The sequence below is a fragment of the Biomphalaria glabrata genome, chromosome 1 (assembly GCF_947242115.1).
Source record: "Biomphalaria glabrata chromosome 1, xgBioGlab47.1, whole genome shotgun sequence".
In the NCBI taxonomy this organism is placed as follows: domain Eukaryota; kingdom Metazoa; phylum Mollusca; class Gastropoda; family Planorbidae; genus Biomphalaria; species Biomphalaria glabrata.
The window spans coordinates 83,481,665-83,507,791 of record NC_074711.1 but is presented as its reverse complement, the minus strand read 5'-3'; the positions used below and the strand labels follow the sequence as shown (position 1 = coordinate 83,507,791).

At 35.6% G+C, this 26,127-nt stretch overlaps 3 protein-coding genes across 17 annotated transcripts in view; 1 reads left to right on the top strand and 2 right to left on the bottom strand.

Annotated features, from left to right (window-relative positions):
- The window catches only part of LOC106054580 (A-kinase anchor protein 9-like), an 82,879-nt gene extending 80,657 nt beyond the window's left edge, over positions 1-2,222 (top strand). For all 8 annotated transcript variants that reach the window (XM_056018209.1, XM_056018210.1, XM_056018213.1 and 5 more), the window contains 3 exons: positions 19-262; positions 1,003-1,133; positions 1,227-2,222. In XM_056018209.1, coding sequence (XP_055874184.1) covers positions 19-262; positions 1,003-1,133; positions 1,227-1,297 — 446 coding nt within the window. In that variant the 3' untranslated portion in view covers positions 1,298-2,222. The remainder of the gene's footprint in view (positions 1-18; positions 263-1,002; positions 1,134-1,226) is intronic.
- A 97-nt stretch (positions 2,223-2,319) lies between these two features.
- LOC106054600 (tripartite motif-containing protein 2-like) lies at positions 2,320-8,075 on the bottom strand. Of its 8 annotated transcripts, none has more exons than XM_013210537.2 (2): positions 7,939-8,075; positions 2,320-5,921 (listed from the first exon to the last, which is right to left on the bottom strand). In XM_013210537.2, the coding sequence occupies exon 2, from the start codon at positions 5,910-5,912 to the stop codon at positions 4,086-4,088; it is 1,827 nt and encodes a 608-aa protein (XP_013065991.2). In that variant the 5' UTR covers positions 5,913-5,921; positions 7,939-8,075; the 3' UTR covers positions 2,320-4,085. The 8 variants fall into 8 exon arrangements, with proteins under 8 accessions (XP_013065991.2, XP_013065987.2, XP_013065986.2 ...); XM_013210533.2 differs by lacking the exon at positions 7,939-8,075 and adding an exon at positions 7,464-7,748; XM_013210532.2 differs by lacking the exon at positions 7,939-8,075 and adding an exon at positions 7,572-7,748.
- A 15,610-nt stretch (positions 8,076-23,685) lies between these two features.
- Positions 23,686-25,871, bottom strand: LOC129926460 (spidroin-1-like). The gene is made up of 2 exons (XM_056030665.1): positions 25,062-25,871; positions 23,686-23,691 (listed from the first exon to the last, which is right to left on the bottom strand). Exons 1-2 carry the CDS (start codon positions 25,869-25,871, stop codon positions 23,686-23,688), a joined length of 816 nt encoding a protein of 271 aa, XP_055886640.1.
- Positions 25,872-26,127: the final 256 nt, after the last annotated feature.

Below are 26,127 nucleotides of genomic sequence, written 5' to 3'. Positions count from 1 at the left end.
AAATGTTTTCTTTTCTAGCTTATGTACCAAGTAATTCAAGTTATCCCAAGCACAAGCGCCACCAGCCCAGTTACACAGAGCAGCCACAAGCCAGCAGAGAAGTCTTCTCCTCGGAGGCCTATTACAAAAGTAGTGACGACTATCTTGCAGCTAACGGTGCCACCTCATCAGCTCCAACTCGTCACCATAGTTTCATTACAACACCGCCAACTAGAGACTTGCACAGGTCCTCTAAACCTTCAGGGAAAGAAAGAACAAAAAGGTGTGGTCCACTTCCTAAAAGGATGTGTTTAAATCTTTTCAGTCATGTCAATAATGTCTTTTAAATGCCATGTTTTGAATCATTGTTAAACGTGCCTTGTATAGAGTGCTAGATGTCTTGTATAACATTCATTTAATGTCAGTAGGCTATTGACATTCTGGTGTGGGCACTTAGTATCTTTACCACTATTGTTCACATGCTGATTGTGATGCAACATTGTGATCATATAGAGTTAGAAAGAACTCTTGATTTCAAACAAAGGACATAATTATGACTTACAGGTTTTCTTAGTTTTAATTATACTATTTACATCTTTAATGTGTAAGAAGCAAACTGGCATTGTTAGTTAGTAATAACTGAACTTTTATTTATTGCCCGCAATATGGCTGCTGGATGTAAACGGGTTTTGTTTCATATTGGGGGCCGAAAATTCCATATTTTCAACCTGAGTGTTACACATTCTGGGTATTGGGGGTAGTCAGGTCTGAACATTTGTTAGCATGGAATAATAAATTTCTATTATCACTAAGTTTTAAGGAGAAGAGTCCCAGAGATGTTTATGACTAGCTTTAAGGTACTAGTTACAGTTAGTGAAGTCAATAGATATGTACCTGGTATATTAAATTGTTACTTGAGGATTTTGCCAATGTTGATAATTTTTAGTGCTTTAATGGTAAGTGGAATTGCATGAGATATTTAATTTGTCAGGGGGTTTCCATTCTCTTATTTTATGCTTACAGAGATCTATTTGCTGTAGACAAGACTCTCTCTAGTGATAGATTACAGAATGGTGGTCATAAAGTAGAGGATAGTGATGACTTTCTTCTGTATCTTCAGAATATTCACAAACAGTTGAGCGAAGGAGAGTTTGGTAAGTACATCAAGAGAGGAAACTTCTTATGTTGACTTGTTTCAGTAAGGAATTCTATTGTATTCACTAAACACATTGTACTTTTGTGTCTAGGTTCTGGAAGAGACTTGCATACCAGCAATGTTATGGATCACAGATCACGTGGAGGCCTGGACAAATATTAGTCGTACCCTATTCCTGCAAATAGCATTAGTTGTCAACTTCCAAGACCAAATTGTTTACTTTAATATGTAAATAGTATAATGTAAATTGTATTTTGTACATTCTATGTTATAGAGCCCTATTACATTCATAGAACTCTTTACTGTCTTTTGATGAAACTTAAATTCTTGATCACAAAATATTTTAAATTTTGTAATAATTATTAGTTGTCATTTATGTGTAAGTTTTGTCAGATCTAAGTAGATCACTTAAGATTCAACATGTCCAGTTATGTACATTTGAAGACTGTGTATAGAAGAGTCAAAATCAAACCTTTAAGTTCAATGAAATAGACTGAATAGAGAAATGTTTTATTGCAATGATCAGGTGTTGAATATGTTAGTGATTGTTTGTTCTGTCTAATGTAGTGTACCATTTCATTCTATATAGAAATGATCATAATGTAACATTTGGTAAATCTTATGGTGTCTCATGCTGTTGTTTCTAATGTATAGTGTGGCCACTATTGCTGAGAATGATCTGAAACTATGCAGTACTCTCACCCCACCCCCTCCCAGACTGTGATAATGTGGACACATAGTCAATCCAACTTGTTTTGTTGTTTTTTGTCCTTAACTACTAGTTAGTTTTGTTCCTCTTCAGAAATATGTTATACTTTTGTTTTTGTTCATAGTGAATACTCTCGTCAGGACTACTTCAAATAGTTTGTATTAACTCCACTTTTATATACAACTGTATCATGTGACCTTTATTTGGTCATGATTCCTAATTACTAGACATGTACTAAGTTGAACCCTAACATGTATTTTTAATGTCACATCAATTTATCATGTTTCCTGTGTTTTTGTTTTTATTCACCATGTTTCATATCATTGCCTTTTTTAATTGATTGGCCTCAAATAAAAGTTACTTATTTTATTATTCAAACAGATTTTTTTTCCTATGTCAAAGCTTGTTGGTTAGATCTTGAAACTCACTGGATTCAACTTGTAACAATAATAAATGAAAATTTTATAAATGAAAATGTGATTACAATATAAGTTTTATTCATTTTGTCTCAGGACATTAAATAGGAAACAATGCACTTCATTTGGACCTGATATTTGTCCACACAATACAGAATATAGCACACTGAAAGCATGAAAATAATTACCATTTTTTAAAGACTTATTTGACTAATTAATGTTAATGTGTCAACTGGCCAAAGTAAACTATATTGTCGACTAGTCTGTGTTGTCACTATTTGTTTGCATGAATGTGGGATTTGCATGTGTGAAAAAGGATTGGGGAACCAGAGTTAGTTGTTTTAGCCACCACTTTGCTTTTATATAAATATATACATAATATATATTTTATATACATAAACATATATATATATATACATATATATATATACATATATATATATACATATATATATTCTGTATACCAGTATATGGAAGTAAATCTCAACTTTCTAATTGCTTAACTGACAACAATTTAAGCATTCTGATAAGTTGTGTTGTTTTTCCACAACATATCCATTTCAATGGGAATCCTTCTTATCTCCAAAACTGTGATAAAGTTGGATTTTTTTTCTTTTCTGGAACTGTTTGAGGATTCTGCAGGTCTTTAAAAATCTTAGAAAAATGTCATTTAGTAAGTACTTAAAAGTATGAAACTATCTGCAATAATGACAATTGTACGTTGGCACAGTCTATTTTGGCTAAGTTTATAACAATTACAAGTCCTCAATGTTACAGAGTTGCAATGCAGCATCCTGTCAAGTGTGAGCAATAGGTTAAAAACTCAAATGAACAGACTGCTAACTGCTGGAAATCTTTTTCAAATGTCAATATTTTTATTTTATAACAGGCAAATCAGTCAAAGAACACAGAATTACACCAAAACATTGGCACTGGTTTCAAATATCACACTAGGAAATAAAACAGCTAATAAAACAAAGTTCTCAAAAGCTTTTAGCTGTGAACAGCATTTGTAAAAAAAAAATCTGTTTGAACTAATTCCACACCACAAAATTTAGTACTGTTAACAAGAAAAAAAAAAAGATCTATATTATATGCAATCACTATTAATTGAAACCAAATGAAATGTGAACAGTTTTTGGTAAAGTTTCTTATTTTGATAATACAATACTATCATAGAAGAAAAGAGAAATTAACATATCTACACTAACTGTAAAACTATATTAATTATAAAATATATTAATCAAAAGTTTTGATAATGCCATTAAAAAAAAATAATTAATAAATAAACTGACCTATGAATTTTAAGAGTTTTGTTTTAACGTATCTACACTAACTGTAAAACTAAATTATAAAATATATTAATCAAAAGTTTTGATAATGCCATTAAAAAAAAATAATTAATAAATAAACTGACCTATGAATTTTAAGAGTTTTGTTTTAACGTATCTACACTAACTGTAAAACTAAATTATAAAATATATTAATCAAAAGTTTTGATAATACCATTAAAAAAAAAAAATTTAATAAATAAACTGACCTATGAATTTTAAGAGTTTTGTAAAAACTTAGTATTACAATTCTAAGTTTTGTGTCCTTGAAACCTCAAGATCTCTGCACGTGTAGCAGCTAAAGTACGGCTGACACATTACTTAGATCAATCATTGTCATGATGTTGTGCATGCCCCACAAAATCCTGATGATCTTTTGTAGATCTATTAATCTAAGCCTCTAGTCTCATGTACAAATCACAGCCTAATTTATCAGGATTTGAGTCCATGGCACTGGGAAAAAAAAAACATTGCTTTAACGCTTAGCTACCAAGCTAAATTACAGTATAGACTTCACCTTCAAATGTTGCCACAAAAATTGCATTTCCATTTTCTAATACAGCCAAGGCTGATGGCTCCCTCAATGAGTTTTTCTCTATGCAAACAAGACCGTTGTTCCTGAAATCAGATGAGATCTTGTGTAGACCATGCTTCCAGTCACAAACAATTACAGAACCACAATGCATTACTGTAACATCCCAAAACTGTGACTCTGCCAAACTAGAATAGTAGGTAAACAATAGATTGCATTCTCTGTCGAATATTTTCACTGAATAGCAATCATCGGAGACGGCTATCAAACCATTATTTCCTACAGCTATAAACATAGGGCCTGTAAAATAATATCGACCATCTGCAGTCTTTTTAAGTATTTTGTGTATTTTGCCCCGAATATTGAAAATATATATGCATTTATCAATTTGATCACACACAAAAATAAAATTCTTGTGCACGGTAATACCCCTTGGGAGTGTCAGTCCAGAAGCTATGACTGACTGGAAGGCACCATCATGACTGTAGGCTACAACAGCACCTTCTCCCTCATGTCTGCCTGCATCTGTGATAAAAACCAGACGGTGCTCTTCACAGTAAGTTATTCCCCATGGTTTGCATATAGGTCTTTCCGTCAGGGGAGACAAAAATGTGGTTGGTTGCTTAGATCCATTTTTAAAAACCACAATGCTTTTATTATTGGAAACCACAAATTTGTCTGCGAATTTGCTGATAGCCAAAGCACTGATGTACTCCCGCTCAATAAGAGACGATATTTTGTGAACAGTTAAAGGACGATTATTTAAAAATGTGGAGCTGTTTTTTGGATCTAGTATTGCAGACAAATGTCCCAGATTCAAATTTTTTAACTCTGGCAAAGTGTTGAAGGGTGTGAACGCCAAGCTAGGAGGGACGTCAGAACACAAAGAGAAATCAGCGACAGAAGCCGTGTTTAAAAAATTCTCCACAGTTTTCATTGCCACTTGATTGTCATAACCATCACTGGAAATGTTCACTTGACTCAGAAGAGTCTGTATCTGGTCAAGATCTTTCTTCCTGTTTTCGGTTAAGTCCAGCTTCATGGACAACTCTTGTTCTTGGTTCTGCTGAAACTGTGTCAGGTGTTGGGTCAGTTCTGTGGTTTTGTCTTGTATAATTTTATGAGCTTCCTCGGCCACAGACAGAATTTTGGCCTTCATAAGAGACAAGTTTTCAGGAAGTTGTTGAATTTGGGAGATCAGGATTTCTTGACTTTCCAAATTGGCCAGCTGCAGCTCTGAAAGAGCTTTTTCTCCCATGTCCACCAAGGACTTGCAGTGTTTATCAACATCGCTTGCACTCATTAGCTGGTGGTTACTTGTCTGAGCTAATCGGCTGTGTGCCTTAGTACACGTTGAGCATAACCAAAGGGAGCAAATTTGGCAAAAGCTGTTCAGACCTGCTGCTTCACTGCATGCTCCACAGGGTATCTGAGCTTTATCTAGACTAGACGTATTCCCTTGCTGTGGCAAGCTAGCCAGTTTCTGAGCAGGGGGTGATGCAGCTTTAGAACTCTCAACAAAATGCAGCAGACTGACAATCATAAAGTTATTTTTCAGGTTGGCCACATCGTTGCTGGGTATCAAAACCAACTCTTTACACATGGGGCATGGCACTGTTCCATCAATTCCTCTAGCAGCTACATAGCTCCTCAGGCAAGGCAAACAAAATGTATGTTGGCATGGCAGCACTTTAGGAGTTTTATAATGTTCATAGCACAATGGGCAGATAAGAAATTCATTAGAGAGCTTCTCAAATGCTGGTTCACTGTTACTGTCTTGAGATGCCATTGTTAGATTCTGCAAGAAAAAAAAAATCAATTAATATTAAAACATGTACTAGTCTAAATAATTTTAGATAATAAATGGATTAAATTTTTTTAAACAAGTTAAATATAAAAATACTTTTTAAAAGCCTTGCTTTAAATTGAGTGGCTTTGGGAGGGGGAGCACTGTTCAATTACTGCCATCTCTCGTTATTGCAAGGCTTCTTCATTTATATGACAATCTATTTAAACATTAATTACGACTAATTGATTAAATTAAAGAAAACAAACTAATTGGTAAAAATTTTGATTGATTTATGTGTTACTGACAACAATTGTGAACCAAGAATGGGAAGTGGAAGAAATATAATGTGTAAAAGATATTGATCAGACAGAGAACTGGAGTGAGTTGATATTTATAAGCTTGGTAAAAAAAGAAAAAATAGATTTTAAACAAAACAAAGTAGTCTCATTTTCATTTTTTGTATTTAATATTTCTAAATGGCTATTTAAAATTGAAACAATCTGAAAGAAGTTAATAAGGCCTTGAGTACATATAATTCTTTATATAGATCTATTGTTTAGCATCAGTAACTTCAGCTACGCCTATATATATGTTTGAAATAACAACAACTGACATTCTTTTTTCCATAGAATAAGTAATAAAAACCTTGCTTATAAATACTTATTTATATGCATGTTTAATAGGATCTAAATCTAGATGGTAAGCTTCAATAGGACTACATCTAAATCTATAACTAGACTAGATTGCTCTAGCTCTAGTAAACTTAAAATTTTTTAATTCAGGATCATTATGAAGACCCTATAATATATATAGATAGACTATATATGATATCTATTATCTATTCTTATCCCTTTATATTGGTTGTGTGGTTACTAGATCTATGAGCGCTGGACTGGTCACCCAGGGTTCATAACCTGCTCGCTGCCATCCCTCATCAAAGGCATCATCCTGTGGGAGGTTTTGGCGAGGAAGAAGATTATAATCTTCAATTCTCGAGGAACATCCGAAACATGTAAAACATTTTACTATCCTATACAACTAGACTCTGACTATAGTACTATAATTACAGATTATAGATTATAGTATATATAACTATATTAAGTATATTATAGTATAATATACTTAATATAGTTATATATACAACAATCTATAATCTGTATGTAGATCTAGATTATATGTTACATAGGGAATATTATTTATTAGGCCAAATTAGATATAGACTTAGGACCTAGACCATCCAGTAGACCCTAGACTAGACTTAAGACTAGATTCTAGATGTCCTACCTACTCCTAGTCCTAGGTTATCTAGATTTACTTTAGAGACTCACTTTACTAAAGTTTAGAGTAGTACTAGATGTAGTAGTAGAGAATCTAAGTAGTCTTCTAGTTTTTTTTACTAGACAATCTAGATTTAGTTAATAACTTAATCCAGATCTAGACTAGTAGTTATAATATTTATAGTAGTTATTACTAGTTCTAGTACTATAACTATTACATCTAAAATCTAACTCAGACGACTGTCTAACTTAGACTTAGTCTAAGAGTCTTTACTTAGAAGCCTAACTAAGTGAAACTGCCACTGAAACTCAGCCTGACTCAGGACTCAGTGACTGAAAGTTGAATTGAAAGTCAAGTCTAGTAGTTGAGTCTAGAAATTACCGATACTTATACTATGGATACTTGTTCTAGAATGCGTCTTCAGATCTAGACTTCTAGACTACCATAGATGTGTAGATCTAGAGTCTAATTTTCTTTTTATTGGACAGATCTAATATACTATATTCGATAGAATCTAGCTCTTGATCTACTCTATGACTAGTAAACATAAACAACAACGGAAATATAACCGGAAGCTATCCGTTAAGTAAATCGCTGTTTTTAGATTTTTATATAAAATAATTTTCCTCAAATCTGTAAAGAAAAAAAAAAGGAAAAATAACATTATTATTCATATACAATACGTACATAGACAATACTAATTACTAATAGTCATTTAATTATTTTAATATATAGATGTATGACTTACAATAGAACTCGAAATAAAAGCAAGTTTCAGTTTCCATTTGCAGTTTGTTAATTATGATCTAGGTTCACAGTCAGCAATAAACAAACAACAACCATTAGTGTCATGGCGGAGAATGATACTCCACCATATTGAACGCGTGCACCTTTGCGCACCATATCAACATCCCCTTTTCTTTAAAAAAAAAATAAAAAAAATAAAACATTTCGGGGAGTATCATAGAAAAAAATAAAACTAAACCACAACATAGACAAGTAAACGTAACATACATATATACGCTTCAATGAATATGACACATATCACATTTAAAAATCAACATTCAATTGTTCATTAAGACACATAGTCATTGAATCTTGTCGGTTTCTTCAACTGATCCCTTGGTCGCAGGGAATGATGAGTTGATGAGTGGCGAATGTGTTGATCATGAGTTCTATTGTCCTGTATATTGCCATCAGTATCGGGGAATATATCTTCTTCTGTTTCTCTGTTCGGGTTGATATGCACTCTGTTTCTTTGGTACACTGCACCATTGTCACCTCGAATAATGTAAGCTCTCTGATTGACTTGAGACTGGATTCTTCCACGTCTCCATGTAGGGTCATTAGGAGATTGGAAATAGACCATCTGTCCAGTTCTCAGCTGACTTAAATTTCTTGACCTCTTATCATAAGATGTTTTTACACTCATCTGACGTTTTTCTTTCCTTCCATAATGTTCTCTTGACATGTAGAAATCATATGTTTGGTATCAGTGTTCGAGTCATCCGACCAAAAAACATTTGAACTGGGCTTAGATTTGTGTCTTGCCTTGGAGTATTTCTAAATTCCAGAAGAGCTTCATAAGCATCTGACTTTGATTCTCTAGATTTCTTCATTATGTTCTTCAAAATTTTAACTGCTGACTCAGCCTTTCCATTGGATTGATGGTGTCCTGGAGAAGATTTCAAATGAGTCACTCCCCATTCCATCATAAACTTGGAAAAATATTCCGATGTGAATTGAGGTCCGCTATCAGATATACAGACTTTGGGCACCCCATATCTTGCAAATAAAACTTTCAGTTTCTTTATAATTGCGTGTGTTGTTGTCAACTGCATGTTTTCTACCTCTATGAAATTTGAATAATAGTCCACTATAACTAGATATTGTTGGTCACACATTTGGAATAAATCAATTCCAATCTTGTCCCACGGATTAGAACCTATTTCGTGCTGTATTAATTCTTCTCTCTGATTTGCTGGTTTATTTTTCTGACAAATGTAACATGAGTTGGCTATTTCCTTTATTCGAGCTGATAATCCAGGCCAGAAAACTGTTTCTTTTGCTCTTCTTTTCATTGAGTCTACTCCCAGATGTGCTGCATGGAGTTTTTCTTCTATTTCCTTGCGAAGTGATATCGGTATGATTATTTGTTCTCCTTTCAACAAGAGTCCGTCTTCGTATGTTAACATGTCTCTTAGTGAAAAATATTGTTTGAGTTCAGGTAAACTATTATGTTTGTCTGGCCATCCATTTAGGATATATTGAATAAGTGTTTGCATTGTTCTATCTTTCTCTGTCTCGATTCTGACTTTCTCCAGCACTGCATCTGGTATTGCCAGTCCGACTGTATTGACACAAACATCAGGGATATCACTCTTTTCCTCTGATGGGTCTCTACTCAAAGTATCAGCTATGAACAAATTTTTACCTTTGACATATTGAAACTGGATATCGTAACGATAAAGACGCATCATTAGACTTTGTAGCCTTCTCGGAGCAGAACTGAGTGGTTTTTGAAGGATGTTTTCCAGTGGTTTATGGTCATTCTGAACTATAACTGTCCTGCCATACGTATACTGGTCAAAACGTTCCAAACCAACAACCACTGCTAACAATTCTTTTTCAATCTGTGCCCATCTTTTCTGAGTATCAGTTAATGATCTAGAAGCATATGCTATTGGACTGCCATCTTGTAATAACGCTGCTCCCAACCCATTTTGGCTACTATCTGCTTGTAATGTAAGCTCTTTGTTAGGGTCAAAATATATCAATGTGCCATGAGTCGATATTTTCTGTTTTATCTTGTTGAAAGCTCGTGTGCATTGATCAGACCAAACAAATGTTGTGTTCTTTCTGATCAACTCTGTTATGGGCTGTAAATCTGTCGACAAGTCTGGAACAAATCTTGCAAGATATTGAACCATGCCACAGAATCTTCGGACTGATGAAATATCTTTTGGAGCATTCAAACTCAAAATCGCAGATACTTTGTTCGGGTCTGGTTTTATTCCTGCTTCTGTAATAATATGACCCAAAAAATTAATCTCAGCTGTTCTAAAAACAGACTTTTCGTGGTTCAGTTTAATCTTCTTTTCTTGACATCTCTTCATCAGCTCTTTTAGGTTAATATCATGATTTCTGAGTGCCTCTTCTTTTGTTCTTCCTCTTCCTACCACTATAATATCATCAACGTAATTGAAACAGCCTTTCAGTCCTTCTAGTGCTAGATTTAATCTTCTCTGAAAAATTTCTGAACTCACTTTCAGACCAAATGGTAATCGTTTCCATTTGTATCTACCAAAAGGGGTTATCATTGCTGTCAAATTAGATGACGCTGTGTCTAGTCTGACATGCCAGAAAGCTTCTTGTACATCCAATTTGCTGAATATTTTGGCATCGTTCAAATCTGCCAATATGTCATCTAAAGTAGCAAGATTATAGAATTCCCTTAGTAAAACTTTATTCAGGGCTTGTGGATCTATGCAGATCCTAATTTTTCCATTAGCTTTTTCCACAATTGCCATCTGACTAACCCACTCTGTAGGCTCTATCACTGGTTCTATGATTCCTCTCTGCACTAGGGTCTTTAACTCCTCCTTAACTCTTTCTTGTAAAGCAATAGGGATCTTTCTACACGGCAGAACCTTGGGCTTAATGCTGCTATCAATTTTTAAAGACACTTCTCCTAAGTCACCCAAATCACCAGTAAACTTTGGACTACAGTCTTCTTCTTGGTTATTCACTACTGATGCTATGAACCTATCTTTATTGACTTTGATTAACTTCATTCTTGTTAAAGTTTCATGACCTAGAAGGCATGCTAGATTATTTGGTACAACTATATATTCCACCTCAAATATTTCGTTAGTTTTCTCATTTCTCGTCGTTAGAGTGGCTTTCCCTATGGGGCTCATTTCAGTCTTATTCCACATTAGTAATCTTTGCGTTGCCTTTTCTATCTGATTCTTATTTACGTATTTTTCCTGGATGGTATTTACATCAGCTCCACTATCCATTTGAAACCTTACACGGTGACCATTTACTGTCATAACTGCTGTCATCCGTTTCGTTTTGTGGTTCTCCAAAGACATCACCCATTCATTTTTTACCATCATGACATCATCTCTTGTGTCCGACTGCAGCTGTCTTTCATCGTTAGACATATCATCTGACACCTGCTGAATTTTCTTTTTGCACATCACAGCAAAATGATGTCTCCCCTTGCATGCTAGGCACATTTTACCCCATGCAGGGCACTTTTCTTTAATGTATTCATGAATCCTTCCACAATACCTGCATTTACCTTTCTGAATGTTTATTCTTGAGGGTGTTGATACTTTCTCAATGATTGGAGGGTCGGCTTGTATTTGTCTCAACTGTTTGTTGGCGGTTTCGTATGCTCTGCAAATATCTCTGCACCTTTCCAATGTGAGACTACTATCTTGTAACAATTTCATTTTGAGGCATTCATGTCTAATACCAAGAACTACTCTGTCTCTAATCAAGCTATCTTCCAGGCGTTCAAAACTACACGTTTTTGCAAGTCTTCTCAAATTTGTTATGTACTTTTCAATGTCCTCGCCTTCTTGCTGTTCACGAGTATTGAAAACATAGCGCTCATAAGTTTCATTCGTTTTTCCAATGCAAAAACGTTCAAATTTGTTCACTATTTCTTCCATCTTTCTTTCTTTTCCCTTCTCAATTTCAAGACCTTCATATATGTCCATCGCTTTTGTCCCTATAATTGTTAGAAAGGTGGCCACTCTGACCTCCTCTGATTCTTCCGACAATTTAGTGGCTAACTCATAGTTTCGCCAGCTCCAGTGAAACTTTTGCCAATTAGCGGCCATGTTTCCTTCTACCTCGAGTGGCTCGGGTACAGGAAGGAAATTTCTAGCTGCCATTGTATGGCGTAACCCTTTGCTTGTTGCCTAATTATTATTGCAAACAATAAACCTTTATATTCTGATTAATGATTACCTTTGATCATTAATCCCACCGCTGCCACCATGTTAATTATGATCTAGGATCACAGTCAGCAATAAACAAACAACAACCATTAGTGTCATGGCGGAGAATGATACTCCACCATATTGAACGCGTGCACCTTTGCGCACCATATCAACACAGTTGTTGTTTTTTTTTGGTTTATATATATATATATATATATATATATATATATTACAATTCCTATATTACACTATTACCTTAGTGACTTAGTGGAAACTTATGAGTGGATACAGATTCATTGGTTTAAGGTCAGAAACGCTATAAAGTATGTCAACTCTGCAAACTGCTGTCAAATATGCCTTAAAATATAATAGTAGTCAGGCGTAGGTAGCCCATGTAGTCTGTGGCTATATAACTTGTTTTTTTTTTTTAAATTACAACCAGACGTCGCTTGAAAAAAAAAAGTTAAATTTGTGATCTATAGAGAACAAAAGTGAGGCTCACTGATCGAGTCACTACGAGGGCCTTACAAAAGAAGACTCTCAAGCTAGATCTATAACTCCGTCTAGCTGCTAGTCTAGCAGCATAACGCATTACTAAGCAAACTAATCACCAGACCAACCAGATCTAAAAACAAGCAAAGTATAGGCCTATATTTTTTAAACTACATTTATAGCCACATAATGTAATATTTATTTCCTCTGTTCGATACAAAAGAAAATTAACTAATAAACACTATTTAATTAACTAAATGGTTAATGTTTTTGATTGGAATGGGAAGTGGAAGAAATGTGTACAATTTGTTCAAAATTTGTCTCAAGGGAAGAGAGTGAGCTGATATAGGCTAAGCTTAGTTATAAAAGATATTTCTGATCAGTGGTGTTCAATCCAAACACAGCCGACACACAAATAGTCTTTAGGCATATATTAGGCAAACAGGCAACAATGGCTCTATTTAAACTGTATCGGTCTTCATAAATGTATTACGTAGGCCCTATGCATCATTCAATGATTCAGCACTTATAGTTTCACATTTGTAGTTACGTTTCAGTAAATGCAGTGTATTTATGTTGTCCAATTTGTCATTTCTAGGCAGAGGTAAACTAGGCAGCAGGGGCCCAAACTTTTAATAAGTACTGCCGGAGTTTAAGGAAACAACGTGATATTCTATAAATAATAAAATATTTTCTCTAGCGGAGAAATTACCAACATGTATGCAAACAACATTGATAATTTCCAATAAATGTGTACTTAGTAAAAAAAAAAAAAAAACAGTGTTGGCGACACAATCGAGGTGAAGGGACAAAAACAACGCTTAGGCCTACATTAAAACGCACTAAAAAGTAGAGGAAAAAAAACAAGGTTACAAAGAGAGTTTGTGTGGAAACAAAAACTCAAAATCGGCCCCCGAAAAGGTCCGCTCATGCAGCTAAAAAGGCAGGTTTAATATTTTTAGAAAGAATAACAGAAACTATGAACTACAAACTATCAACAACTACAAAAAGATACAAAAAGAAGAGACGTGCTCGTGACGAAAGTGTTAGCGATAGGCCTACAGTTGTATTGTTCGACTAACGACTTGATACCACAGGATACTGAGATTTATTAGTGTTATTATTATTACATTGTTAATATTCATATGTATTCAATGAACTGATGGTTATGTATGAAGATATAGTTAAATCCTAGGCGTCACTTAAAAAGAACACATCACAAATGTAGAGATTAGAAACAGGATTAAAACAGCAATTGGATCCCACGATCACCTGCTAAAAATTGTCAAAAAACGTAAACTCGAACTCTATGGCCACATCACAAGGTCCTCAGGTCTTGCAAAGACCTTTCTTCAGAGAAAAGTACCAGGAAGAAGATGAAGACACTATGCCAGAGAATCACTTATGAAAATAGACGGTTTTATAGTTATCTATTGTTAGCTTCAAACTTTAAAGCGGTGAGTAGGGCCTACTATGCATAAAGGGAGGAGGGTAATTAAACTTTTACTTCCACATCATTCAAGTACAATTTCTTTCCCTTGCTCGAAATACTAAACAAAATAATTAATTATCAATAGTTAATTACCGATAACTCTTTTTTTTCATTGATTCTTGTATTGTCAGGTAAACGAAATAATTATCCAAATTTCAGCTTGATTAGAGATTGTTGGAGAAATAACGTGTACCAACTTTTTACCAGACAGACAAATAGACAGACAGGCAGATAGAGTGAGATGATATAAGCTATGTAAAAAAAAATCGTGTATGTAACAGCAAATTCACCGGGCGCATTAGGATGGATCAGTAGATTGGTGTTTAATGTTAATCTTTATCCATAGAAACAGCAGGAGTCTGTTTGTCTATAATCTGAAGAAAATATTGTTCCAAGTATATTTTAGACCAACTAATTATTGTAACGAATTACTTGCCTGACAAATATGATACGTCGTATAGTAGTTTTTTAAGTCCATATATTATTAATTATTAAGTTGTTGTTTTTTGTTACTACTACTAGACTAACAGTTAGGCTATATATTTTTGCAAATGAATTCGATTAGTTAAATACTTCTATAACCTTGATACTGAGTAACTGAGACCGAGAAATGAGACTGTCTCAATCTGATGTCTTCGTGTTTCATGATTCCACTCTTGTTCTGCCAGGCATCAGCGCTTCAGTTTCTGAACCCCCACGGGTTCCTACTCGGTACCCTTCACGTGATTAGAGAATCTTCCCTGTGAAATGGACAATCTCTTGTAGAACATGTCGAAGTCACGAGGGGACTCAGGAAGTTACAGACATTTATCTACACATATACACATTGATGTACAGACACAAACACACAACACACACAGAGAAAAACAGCGACGTGTCAGACGCTAAAAGTTGTATTGAAAATTCCAAGTTCACCATCTCTGTATCGACATTGAAGTATTTGCAAAGGCGTATATTCTGGAATGTGTGACTGAGAGGCCACATGAGTCTCGACAGCTACAAGAGGAGGCCCAAAACCCCATTGGATGACACAAGCGAACCACGTTGGACGAAGTATATTAATAGAATAAACAATAAACTGTATGCTACTATGCTTACATTGCTAGAAACAACAGTAATTTTTTAATAGTACTAAAATTGTTAAGGGAGTCAAACTTCCAGTAGAATGTTCTAATTCTTTTTTGTCTGTTAGAGAAGCTAATTTTAGAGAGGGTATACATACAATGATACTATGAGAAAGATAGTGGTCAGTCTCAAGACTCAAGTTGTCTACTTTTGTGAATCTATTACTGAAATAAAGTTATTGTGCATGCGTGAATTAAATATTTTCATAATTTCGACTTGCAAATTTTTATTTCGTCAGGAGAAATTCTGCTTTTTCTTCCTACATGTCCCTGACCTTAGGGTCAACCGATTTGACTTCTGCAGATATTTGAACATTTCCTCACCCCACGCTTACACACTTTTTATATGGTAATAGGGTAATACCATAGACATAAATAAATATAGACTGGCCGATAAAAAAGTTTTTATGAAACGAAAATTTGTGACTTGCAATTTTGTGTACTTTATTATACAGCAGTTTAGTTTTGTTTAATCTCTAAGACTGAAGATCATGCAACTTTTCAGAATTCGGAAATCCGACAACAATAGATGTACATGTTTCCAAGTAACATGAAGCTATTTCCCTTTTCCAGTCTATATTTATTTATGTCTATGGGTAATACATAAATCGCCCAGTTTAAACAACATAGTCTGCCCCGACTCAAAGGGAAGCAATCAACATAAGATCGCATCCGTTTTCTTTTAAGACAAAGGAGCTTTACAAAATACAACAAACACTAAATGATGCAATTTCAGTTAGGGACAAAAAGCCAACATTAATTCTGTATTAATGCTATACATTCCAAGCCAGTGACGTTCTTCCCTTAGTTGAGCATGGTACTTTAAAACCCTTTCTGCACAAACGTTATCAAAGCCCTCGTTTAGTAGGCCTATATTTAAAAGCAGCCAAGCTGTGCAACTTGGCATTTTGAGGACATAAATCGTTTGGTCAGGGGCGATAAACAGGAAATGAAATAAGATTTCACTGCGTGATTGCTTCTCTTTGTCGGCGACGTTAAGCGTTGTCCATAAACCACGAGAGAGAGAAACATGCACAGGCAGCTTCACACGTTCACGTAAAAAAACAAAACTTGGAGAAATATTAGCACAAGTCTATATATATATAGAAGTGCACACAACACACATACTGTTTAGTTATATTGAGTACAAAGTAGTCCTTTACTTCTACGCCAAGTAGGTGAATACTTCTATGAACTACTCACTTCTGGTCAAAATGAGCATTTGATCTGGGCATTTTGTCTACTAAGTCAGACTTTTTTTTTTCTCTCCCACACTTTCTCTCTATCTTTTTTGTCTCTACTCCCACCGCACTCTCTCTCCCTCTCTCTCTCGCTTCACTCCTTCTTTCTCTCCATCTCTCCCTCGAATTCAATCTCTCTTTCTTTCTATTTTTTCGATCACTTCTTCTCTATAATTCTATCCCTATCTCCCTCTAATTCAATCTCGTTCTCTCTCGCCCTTTCTTTCTCTCTATATATAATTTATTCTCTCTCTCTCTCTCCCCCTCTCTCTCCAAATTCAAATGGTCTTTATCTCTCTCGCGAAATCTCTAAATTATTTTTGTTCTATCTCTTCTCGTATAATTCATACAAAACTCTCTTTTCTCATTTTTTTCCTTGATAATATCTTCTCTCTTGTCCAGTCTATATTTATACATGTCTATGTTGGTTTCCATCATTAAGTTGATCACAGTAATCTGCCCTTTGTTACATTTTGCTTTTGACATTAACCCTAACCCGTCTTCGTTATTTAAGCAATAAATTACAGTAAGACACACACACACAAAGAGGGTTAAGGAGATATGTGTGGGAGATATAATGGAACCCCAACAGAAGGACGTAAGGACTTAAATAGAAGAAAATTGGGAAAGATTTCAAAATAGACAAACTAAACAATGTCAAGGACTCTTTTTTTTTTTGAAAGATCACAATATTGAAAACAAAATAATGAAAACTATTGTGTGCTATACGCGAAGAAGATAAGATAATTTGATTCTACAGTGTTTAAAAAAAATTAGATATATTCCTATGCTTTTTGAGAAACACAGTTTTACAATACCCTTTGTATTTTATATACCGGAAACGCCGAAGGCAGAGTTTTTTTTTTTTTTAATTCTTGCATGGATCTAGTAATGGGAAAAATAATTTGATTAACAAGTAAAAGAGTGAATTTGTGCGAATGAAACTATAACATAAAGACAAAGATATTATTTCCAAATATACATAGGCTGCTCTTCTGAAAGAATCCAACGAAGGCTATATTTCTTTCGCATTTTGTTTTTGATCTACCACTCAAGTTATTTTATAACATTATAATCGTTATCCAACGTTGATGAGTTCCCCGATGTATCACTTGTAGTCAACTCCTGTTAGAACATTCCAAGATGTTCCAAAATTAATTCTCTTAAACTTCTAGCATGAGCTCATGCCCCGCCTAAAGGAAAAGTGAAAAAGGTTGGCCGAATTCAAGCCTAGTTTTTAACACTTCTGCCCGTGAATTCTAGTATCCGATTGTTTTTACAAAGTGCCTATAAATTTCAAGCTTTGCAGGACTGCTTTAACAAAAGAAAAGAAGTGTATCTTGTTCTATTTGTATTTGAGCTTAGTGTTTAGACTGCGGTCATTTTGGGGAAACCTAGAACAATGCAAATGGTTTACTATTTCTTTTTATTTTCTTTTAGCCATCCCTGGCTAAGATTGCGAATCTATCATAACCGTTTTTTTTTTTAGTAAGCACTTAAGAGGTAATAGGAACTTGTTTACATAATTTCATGCAAATCCTTTAAGCGATTTCAGAAATTTCACGAAAGACCAGTCACCTAATGAATGAATGAGTGATATTTCACTTACTATAAAGATATTGTTTATAAAATATAGAATTGATACGACATAGTTCGGTCATTAGTCTCTTTAAAAAGCTGTCTTGTGTGCCCTTTGCTTAAAGTAGGCCTATAGATCTTATAGTGATATTTGTGTTTATTTGTATCACTTGACAGCTGTATGACTTTTAGAGTAGGTCGCTTTTTTAAGCTGGAATTTTGTGACAGTGACTGCTTTATAAGGCCCAGAAATGTTTGCTTAAAAAGCATAAAACATCTTTTTTTTTAATCGAAGTAATAAAGCTGCTGTATATTTATTTAATATTGAGGATATCCGTCTAAGGCGAATAACGTTAATGGCCAGCATTTCGGTGTATCCGGTGTAAAAACAAAAATATAGGAAGTGTTGATAACCAGTGTATTGCTGTGGCTCTTCCGCGGTGTTGAATGTAATCAATGCAATGATCATGAGGTAACCTTCAACCAAATCAGGAACACCGACGAAATGCCAAACAATCAATAAGTAGTCGACGCTGATGTTGTTCTACAAATATATTTAATAATCACGAAGGGAATCGTCCGATGTCAGCTATGTCCGTAAATCCGTATATCTATTCTACTGCTCTACACGAAGCGTCTTCTTTGTAGCGTCACTTAGAGCGTTCTTGTTTTTTATAAAGATCTGTCACGTCACTTGTCGCTAATTAAAACTTTCCCCTTATTCCCGAAACAAATAACTAAATCCTAATCATGTCATAACAGTATTTTAAAATGTTTACGGTAATTTTTTGTGCCCTTTTTAGCGTTGTTATATTGAACTTCTCCCTTTTGCTTGTAGTACATAATCATTTCTATTATTTAGTTAGAAACTGTGATCATTCAATATGACAGATTCTCGATTTATATCAAGATCTCTTCCAATATTACAGACATAGATATCAATTAATTTCTTCTGTAGTATGAAGTGTCACCTATTAACACCTACCTATTTCTTCTTATCGCTTTCTTTCCTTTTGTTAAAAATCGTAACTCAGACAATGAAGGGAGATAACTGTGTTTGAGATTCATCCTGAAAATCATCCACTCTGTTTGATTGTGGGACTAGACTTCATAGTAAGATCCCGAAATCTTTTGAATTCACGTCTGTAATTACAAACCCTACATCAATCAACTGTCTGTCTAGAAAAAAAGGTTTGTACACGCCATTTCTCCACACCCAATCTCGGATCAAGTTGAAATTTTGCACAATTATTTCTTGTACCTGGCAAAACAAGAATTATACAAATTACCAATTACTATTTATAATAAATTATTTTGTTTGGTCTCTAACAAGGGATAGATAATGTACTTGACAGATGACAGGTGGTATAAGTTGAATTAGCCCCCCTTATACTTTATGTTAGGGAATTAGGGCGTCGTTCAAAAGTTTGAAACTAACACTAGATAAGTATAAAACTTTCTATTTTCATAAGTACTTCGCTGGCACAGTGGTTAGTGTGTTGGCTTGAGGAGGCTTAAGCCCTCGAGCTCGGATTCAAGTCGTACACATTTTAAAAAAATAAAATGCTTTTAAAAGCGATCACTGTAACATTTAGTCCGATACCCCCCTTTATTAGTCCACCCAGCCTTCCACGACTAGTCCTGACAATCGATATGGTCATAGCGCATTGAGAAAGCTAAAAGCATGAAATTGCGCTAAACCAAAACAATCGGTAAAAAATATTTCTAATCGCACATATTAGTCTTGATCAATTTCAAATATAATCACAAGACTGATCCAAACTAATTGATACAATTTACACTTAATATAAGCTTTTTTTTTAAAAAAAAAGTAGGCCTATTTTTTATGTATTTTCTTGCTTATAAAATGAGATTACAAGTTATCTCAAAGCGGGTATCTGGCTTAGCTAGGGAACATAACAGACGGACGAGTGTTACTAAGGCCACAACAAAGCAAACGTCAACAAACTGGCCTCAAGAGTACCCACATAACTATGTCGGTCACAACGCGGCACCACGTGACACCACGATGTCCACACGAACTTCACCTGGACCTGAAGTTCTCAAAGGAAAAGGAAATATGAATAGGTTGACCTCCTTGCACTAAACACACACACACACACATTCACACGCTAACACTCACACAGATGAAACACACATAACCACAGGTCTTGAAACGTCAATGAACTGTTGAATGTCAACTACTGGAACCATTGCGCATCCCCCGGAGACAGAGGAAATTCCACTGACGCACTTCCTTTATTTCCCAATCTGTTGGTCAAGTCTAATGGCCCAATGCCCTGGGTGTCTGAAACCCAGGCTTTCACAATAGCCCCTATTGTAATGACCTTTTATTGAATGGAGACAAAGAAAGAGCAACGTAGTCTTTGGACAGCGTGTAGTGAAGAGTCCTGTATATCAATCCTAACGGAATGTAGGGATCAGATTAAAATACCAAACATGTTATGGTTAAAATGAGGTTAATGAAAAAAAAGAAGACTTGTTATTTCAATACAAATATACCTTCTTTAACCCTAACATGTTTGTTATTTTAAAAACCATTTAGAACATTGGGAATTCGAATTTTTTATTAACAATTAATGGGTTAATACGATTTGTATTCTTTATTTTACATCGTTCTCTCTCCATCCATTTCTCTCTCTCTCTCTCTCACACTCTCTCTCTCACTCTCTCTCACTCTCTCTCTCTCTCACTCTCTTTCTCTCTCTCTCTCTCACTCTCTTTAGCTCTTTAACTCTTTCTTTCCTAACTGACGATACCAACGTTGATTCCACTAGAATGTGGTAAATAATTACGGAGAGAAAGAGTTAATATGGATTGAAATAGCTAACCTGTCTTTATTAAATATAGACACAATATTGTGTTTGTGTGTGTGTGTTTTTGTGCGTATCTGTTGGGGGGAATCTTTTGTTTCTGCTCCCACGACGTTTATGACGAGGGCTAAGTCTGGCTACTAATTAAAATACAGGTAACACGACACCTCGGTTCAGGTAGTAGAAGTTACTGACACTAATGACCGTCTAGATTTTAAAATATGACTTTCTCTGTAAGCTGGTACCACGTGACAGAGGGCAGTGGTCAAGTTAACGGAAATTGACGAAGAAAATGGAGAAGTTTTGGATTGTTATCTTTTTAACATCAGTGTTGTCAACTTGTCACATTTTCGAAATCTTGTTTTATTGCTCTTGTTTCCCTGTTCTCTGCATAGACGTAGGGTGGACCAAGACATTTTTCTTTTGTTAGAAAATGTATTTGAATACATCTTCACCACATATTAAACATTTTGCATGAAACATTACCATATGTAAAGAACAGAGCGGTACAAAAAGACTAGTTTGTTCCTTACTCGGTCAGCCTATATCAACGCCACTCGTTGATCAGGAAACATGAAAAAGACCAAGATGCCTGTGTGTAATCGCTGAATGAACTCTTTATGTTGTGTCTGTTCTATTTATGTGAATGTTTCTGTTGTGTTGTGAGAAAAGAGTCCTTGTAATCACAACAAATTTCCATAAGGATCAATAAAGCAGTCTTAGTCTTAATCTCAAAGTGTTCACCTTCAACTCTGCAACACTTTTCAACTCTGTTCAGAACACTGTGACAAACAGTATGACATAAGTTCCGATCTTAAGCAATTTTCAGCGAATACTTCAGGACTGTAATCTTTCAGTCCATTAACTTCTCCCATAAATGTTGTGTGACGTTGTGAAAACATGAGTAAGTAGAACAAACTTTGGTGTCAGCATTATTTTAATATTTTCTAAGATTTCCGGGTAGATTACAACGTGATTGTGAAATTGCACATATAATAAAGTAACTGTAAACCTACTTTTGGCCCAACTTTTATAAAATCATGAATGAGACAATTTTTATTTCCTCATTTTAATATTCTTTCTAAACTGACAGTTAAAACAAAATGGCCGTTAAGAAGTCTGTGAATTAACCCTTCACCCAAAGAAAACTAGAGATCTTCAGTATTCAGAATCTAAATAAACATAACACTATTCGATCTTGTCTCATGTAAATATGGTAAACATGGCCTAGATTCATGAAATAGTAATACTTTTGTTTTAGGGCTACTATACAGACGTCACGGTTCCAGTTAGTATCCAAGGAACATTTATGCCAAGTTTTATCAAGATTGGTCAAACGGTTTTTATTTCTATTCGGCACATACATACATACATACATACATACATACACACATACATACATACATACATACATACGCCTTACATTCTACTTTATAGTATAGACATAGGGCAGGACAATATGGGCCTGTGTTTCTTTCATATTCTTTCTTGCACAAGCGTTTGAGAATGCAGGCTAGCCATTTCGCCATGCGGAGCGAAACGGATTTTCCCTTGTTTTTTTCAAAGCTTTGATCGACTCACTCTGTCCGGGTGCATTCTTTTACACGTTTTGTCTACCATTTCCCAGTCTCGGAGCAAGTCGAAGTTGCACAGTTATTCATATTAAGAGACAGTTCATGAATCAATTTTAAAAAAATTACAATTAAGCTAATCATTTAGTGGTAATTAATTAATTTTGTTTTACATAAAAGGGGAGATAAACCTTGCATTATTGAGCAGTGACTATGCGGTGCTTTCCCTTTAATAATTTTTTTTTTAAATTTTATTTTACTTCTTTAAATCGCTTTCAAGTCTTTATTTATGTATTTCTGTAGCCAATATTTTTTTTTTACAGTCATGACTGACAGAGATGATTGACAGCGTCTCACAAAAAAAATTAATCTACATTTCTTTATTTACACACTTTGTAAGACAAATTTCGTATAAGGAAGAAGTCTTTTCCTCCTTACTACCACATACATCAACAGAAGTTCTAAAAGATGTTCCCAATTTGGGCTCCACTAACTCAATTCTGGTTTCGTCCAAGACAAACTGCCGGCGGCTTATTCAACCAAGTGACAAATAATATTAGTTGGCTTTACTTTCTGTTGTTTACTCATTTCTCTCCCCTTCCGCCAACCAATCTTTTTTTTTCTTCTCCATTTTGTTTCACTGAGGCTACTTTCTCTTTCTTCTTACAAGCTAAGTAGGCTACTTCCCACCTCCCTCCACTCCATAAAAACTGGTAATTTAAAACATTTGCTGAAAAGTAAACTTTGTTTCATGAAAAACTAACTGTAAATGCCTGAGTCTCACTTTTTAACTGCTAAATCAACAGAGTCATTATTTATATTTATGGTGGTAAAAGTTGGACGCTGAATGCTGATTCGGAAAGAAGAATTCAAGGCTTTGAAACAGGGTCAGCCTTATATAATTGGAGGACCTAGGCCAGAGGCGTAGCTAAGGTGGGGGAGGGAGGGGGACAATTTGAAAATCCCCCCAGGCCCCCACTTCAGGGGGGCCCCCTATAGGGGTGTTTTTTTTTACATTAAATATTAAATATTAAGCAAAATGCAGGGGCTCTCAAAGAGGTCAAGCTCCCCGGACCCCCAAATTATGGTAAATTCCTATCTACGCAACTGTAGGCCCCTATCTACATAAGCAACGAATCAAAAACCTTACTGTAGGCCCCTATCTACACAAGCAACGAATCAAAAACCTTACTGTATGCCCCTATCTACATCTAAAGAAACAAATAAGTTAAATTCATATTGGGCCAATTGTATGAATGTGCTTCACAGACGATTCATCATCACCAGACTAGAAATGACGTTTTGACGTATCATCAAAATGAAGAAACAATCGTCTTCTAACACAGTGATGCCTTAAATCTTGCGCGCGGGCCAGATCCGGCCCTCGACGTGGCTCTATCCGCCCCGTCGGAACGTCGGCACAAAGTTGAAAGATGTATCTTCGACATTTGTGCGTTTATGAAATTGATTTTCTTAATGTAGAATCTACCAGGAAAAGTGAAAGGATCTTTACTTTTGGATAAGCCAACATATTTGTTTGGTAAAGGAAGTGTGGCTGTTTAATAAAACAACATTTAAACGGCATATAAAATAAATATGCCGGCATTCTTGAGTTGAGCGGGAATAAAACGATTGTTAAACTACGCCTAGAGATTGGAGGATCGAAGGAATACTTACCAAAAAGAGACAAGAAAATGAGTCGGTGGTAAGGCTACCTACACTGTAGATGTAGATTGAATTAGGTTGGGCATCACTGTTTAAATGTAACATATGTATTGAATTATATTCTAAAAAGTAGATGTCAACTTTTTTAAATAACCTAAATCATAGTAGAGACTTAAGCGAGGCTAGTAGACATGAAGCCAAGTGTGGTTCCCCTATAGTTAGACTAGGTGATATGTGAAGGGGTGAGGTGAGGTGGTTTATAGAAACACAAGTGAAATAATGACACGTGAAACTAGTACAAAACAATACTGTGAGTCGTCTCCCCTGTTTAAGCGTTCACTTTCTTATATATAACCTCGTCTGCGCTTGCCTTACCCATGTCTACATCAGAATTTATTCAGCTCACTCACTCCATAACCATTGGAATGACGTATTTATTACAATTAGGAGCAGATCTAGATCCTGAACAACAGGGCCGGCCCTAGCCATTGCGGGGCCATATGCGAAACGGATTGTGCGGGGCTTAGTCTGGGTAGGGATAAGCATAATGTCAAAATTAAGATTATTTTAGTTAGAAAATATTTTTGTCTTTGCAATAAATTTTTATTAAATGAAAGCTCACAATGCTGTTTTTATTTATTGGCACCCCAAAAATGACAATATTGTCCATTTTTCATGACATTTTAATAATTTCAGGAGATTTCCAGGACTTTTTCGAACATTTTGCCTTTTCAGGAGATTTCCTGAAAATCAGGAGGCCGTGGAAACCCTGTTATTATTTATAAGTTATAAAGGTTAAATTTAATAATTTACACTTACAATTTGCGCGGGGCCTATGAAGGCGCGGGGCCCACTGCGACCGCATAGGTTTCAGTGGCCTAAGACCGGCCCTGCTAAACGACTTCTGCTGTCTTACGTGCTCGGTCAGTTGGAAAGCGAGAAAATATAGCAGTGAGCCCTGAGCGAGGTAGCCACCTTTACCCTTCAAGTTCAGTGAGCCCTGAGAGAGGTAGCCACCTTTACCCTTCAAGTTCAGTGAGCCCTGAGCGAGGTAACCACCTTTACCCTTCAAGTTCAGTGAGCCCTGAGCGAGGTAGCCACCTTTACCCTTCAAGTTCAGTGAGTCCTGAGAGAGGTAGACACCTTTACCCTTCAAGTTCAGTGAGCCCTGAGCGAGGTAACCACCTTTACCCTTCAAGTTCAGTGAGCCCTGAGCGAGGTAGCCACCTTTACCCTTCAAGTTCAGTGAGTCCTGAGAGAGGTAGACACCTTTACCCTTCAAGTTCAGTGAGCCCTGAGCGAGGTAACCACCTTTACCCTTCAAGTTCAGTGAGCCCTGAGCGAGGTAGCCACCTTTACCCTTCAAGTTCAGTGAGTCCTGAGAGAGGTAGACACCTTTACCCTTCAAGTTCAGTGAGCCCTGAGCGAGGTAGCCACCTTTACCCTTCAAGTTCAGTGAGCCCTGAGCGAGGTAGCCACCTTTACCCTTCAAGTTCAGAGAGCCCTGAGCGAGGTAGCCTCCTTTACCCTTCAAGTTCAGTGAGCCCTGAGCGAGGTAGCCACCTTTACCCTTCAAGTTCAGTGAGTCCTGAGCGAGGTAGCCACCTTTACCCTTCAAGTTCAGTGAGCCCTGAGCGAGGTAGCCACCTTTACCCTTTAAGTTCAAGGTCCCATGAGCAGACGTAGATAGATCAACAGATCCCTTTGTTAACGACAGTTCCTCCATACGGACCTACTAAAAAAAACAAAACACCGTGCTTATAAAAACACTTTTAACGTTTCATGTCAGTGTCACCTCATTAAAGGGAAACTCCGATGGTTTTTCAAATTTGAATTTTGACATATTTAAATTCTGCGTATAAAAGCGATACGATTGGTTAAATAGTAAACATTTTACCATTTTGTATTGAAATGCTTAGAAACATTTATATTTAATAAATTAGACAGTAAATTCTGGACATCTAAATAAAAAAAAACGGGGT

What these genes read in the sequence shown, in the direction of transcription:
- LOC106054600 (XM_013210537.2), bottom strand. Translation starts at nt 5,912, where the DNA reads ATGGCATCTCAAGACAGTAACAGTGAACCAGCATTTGAGAAGCTCTCT.
- LOC129926460 (XM_056030665.1), bottom strand. Translation starts at nt 25,871, where the DNA reads ATGGAGGAACTGTCGTTAACAAAGGGATCTGTTGATCTATCTACGTCT.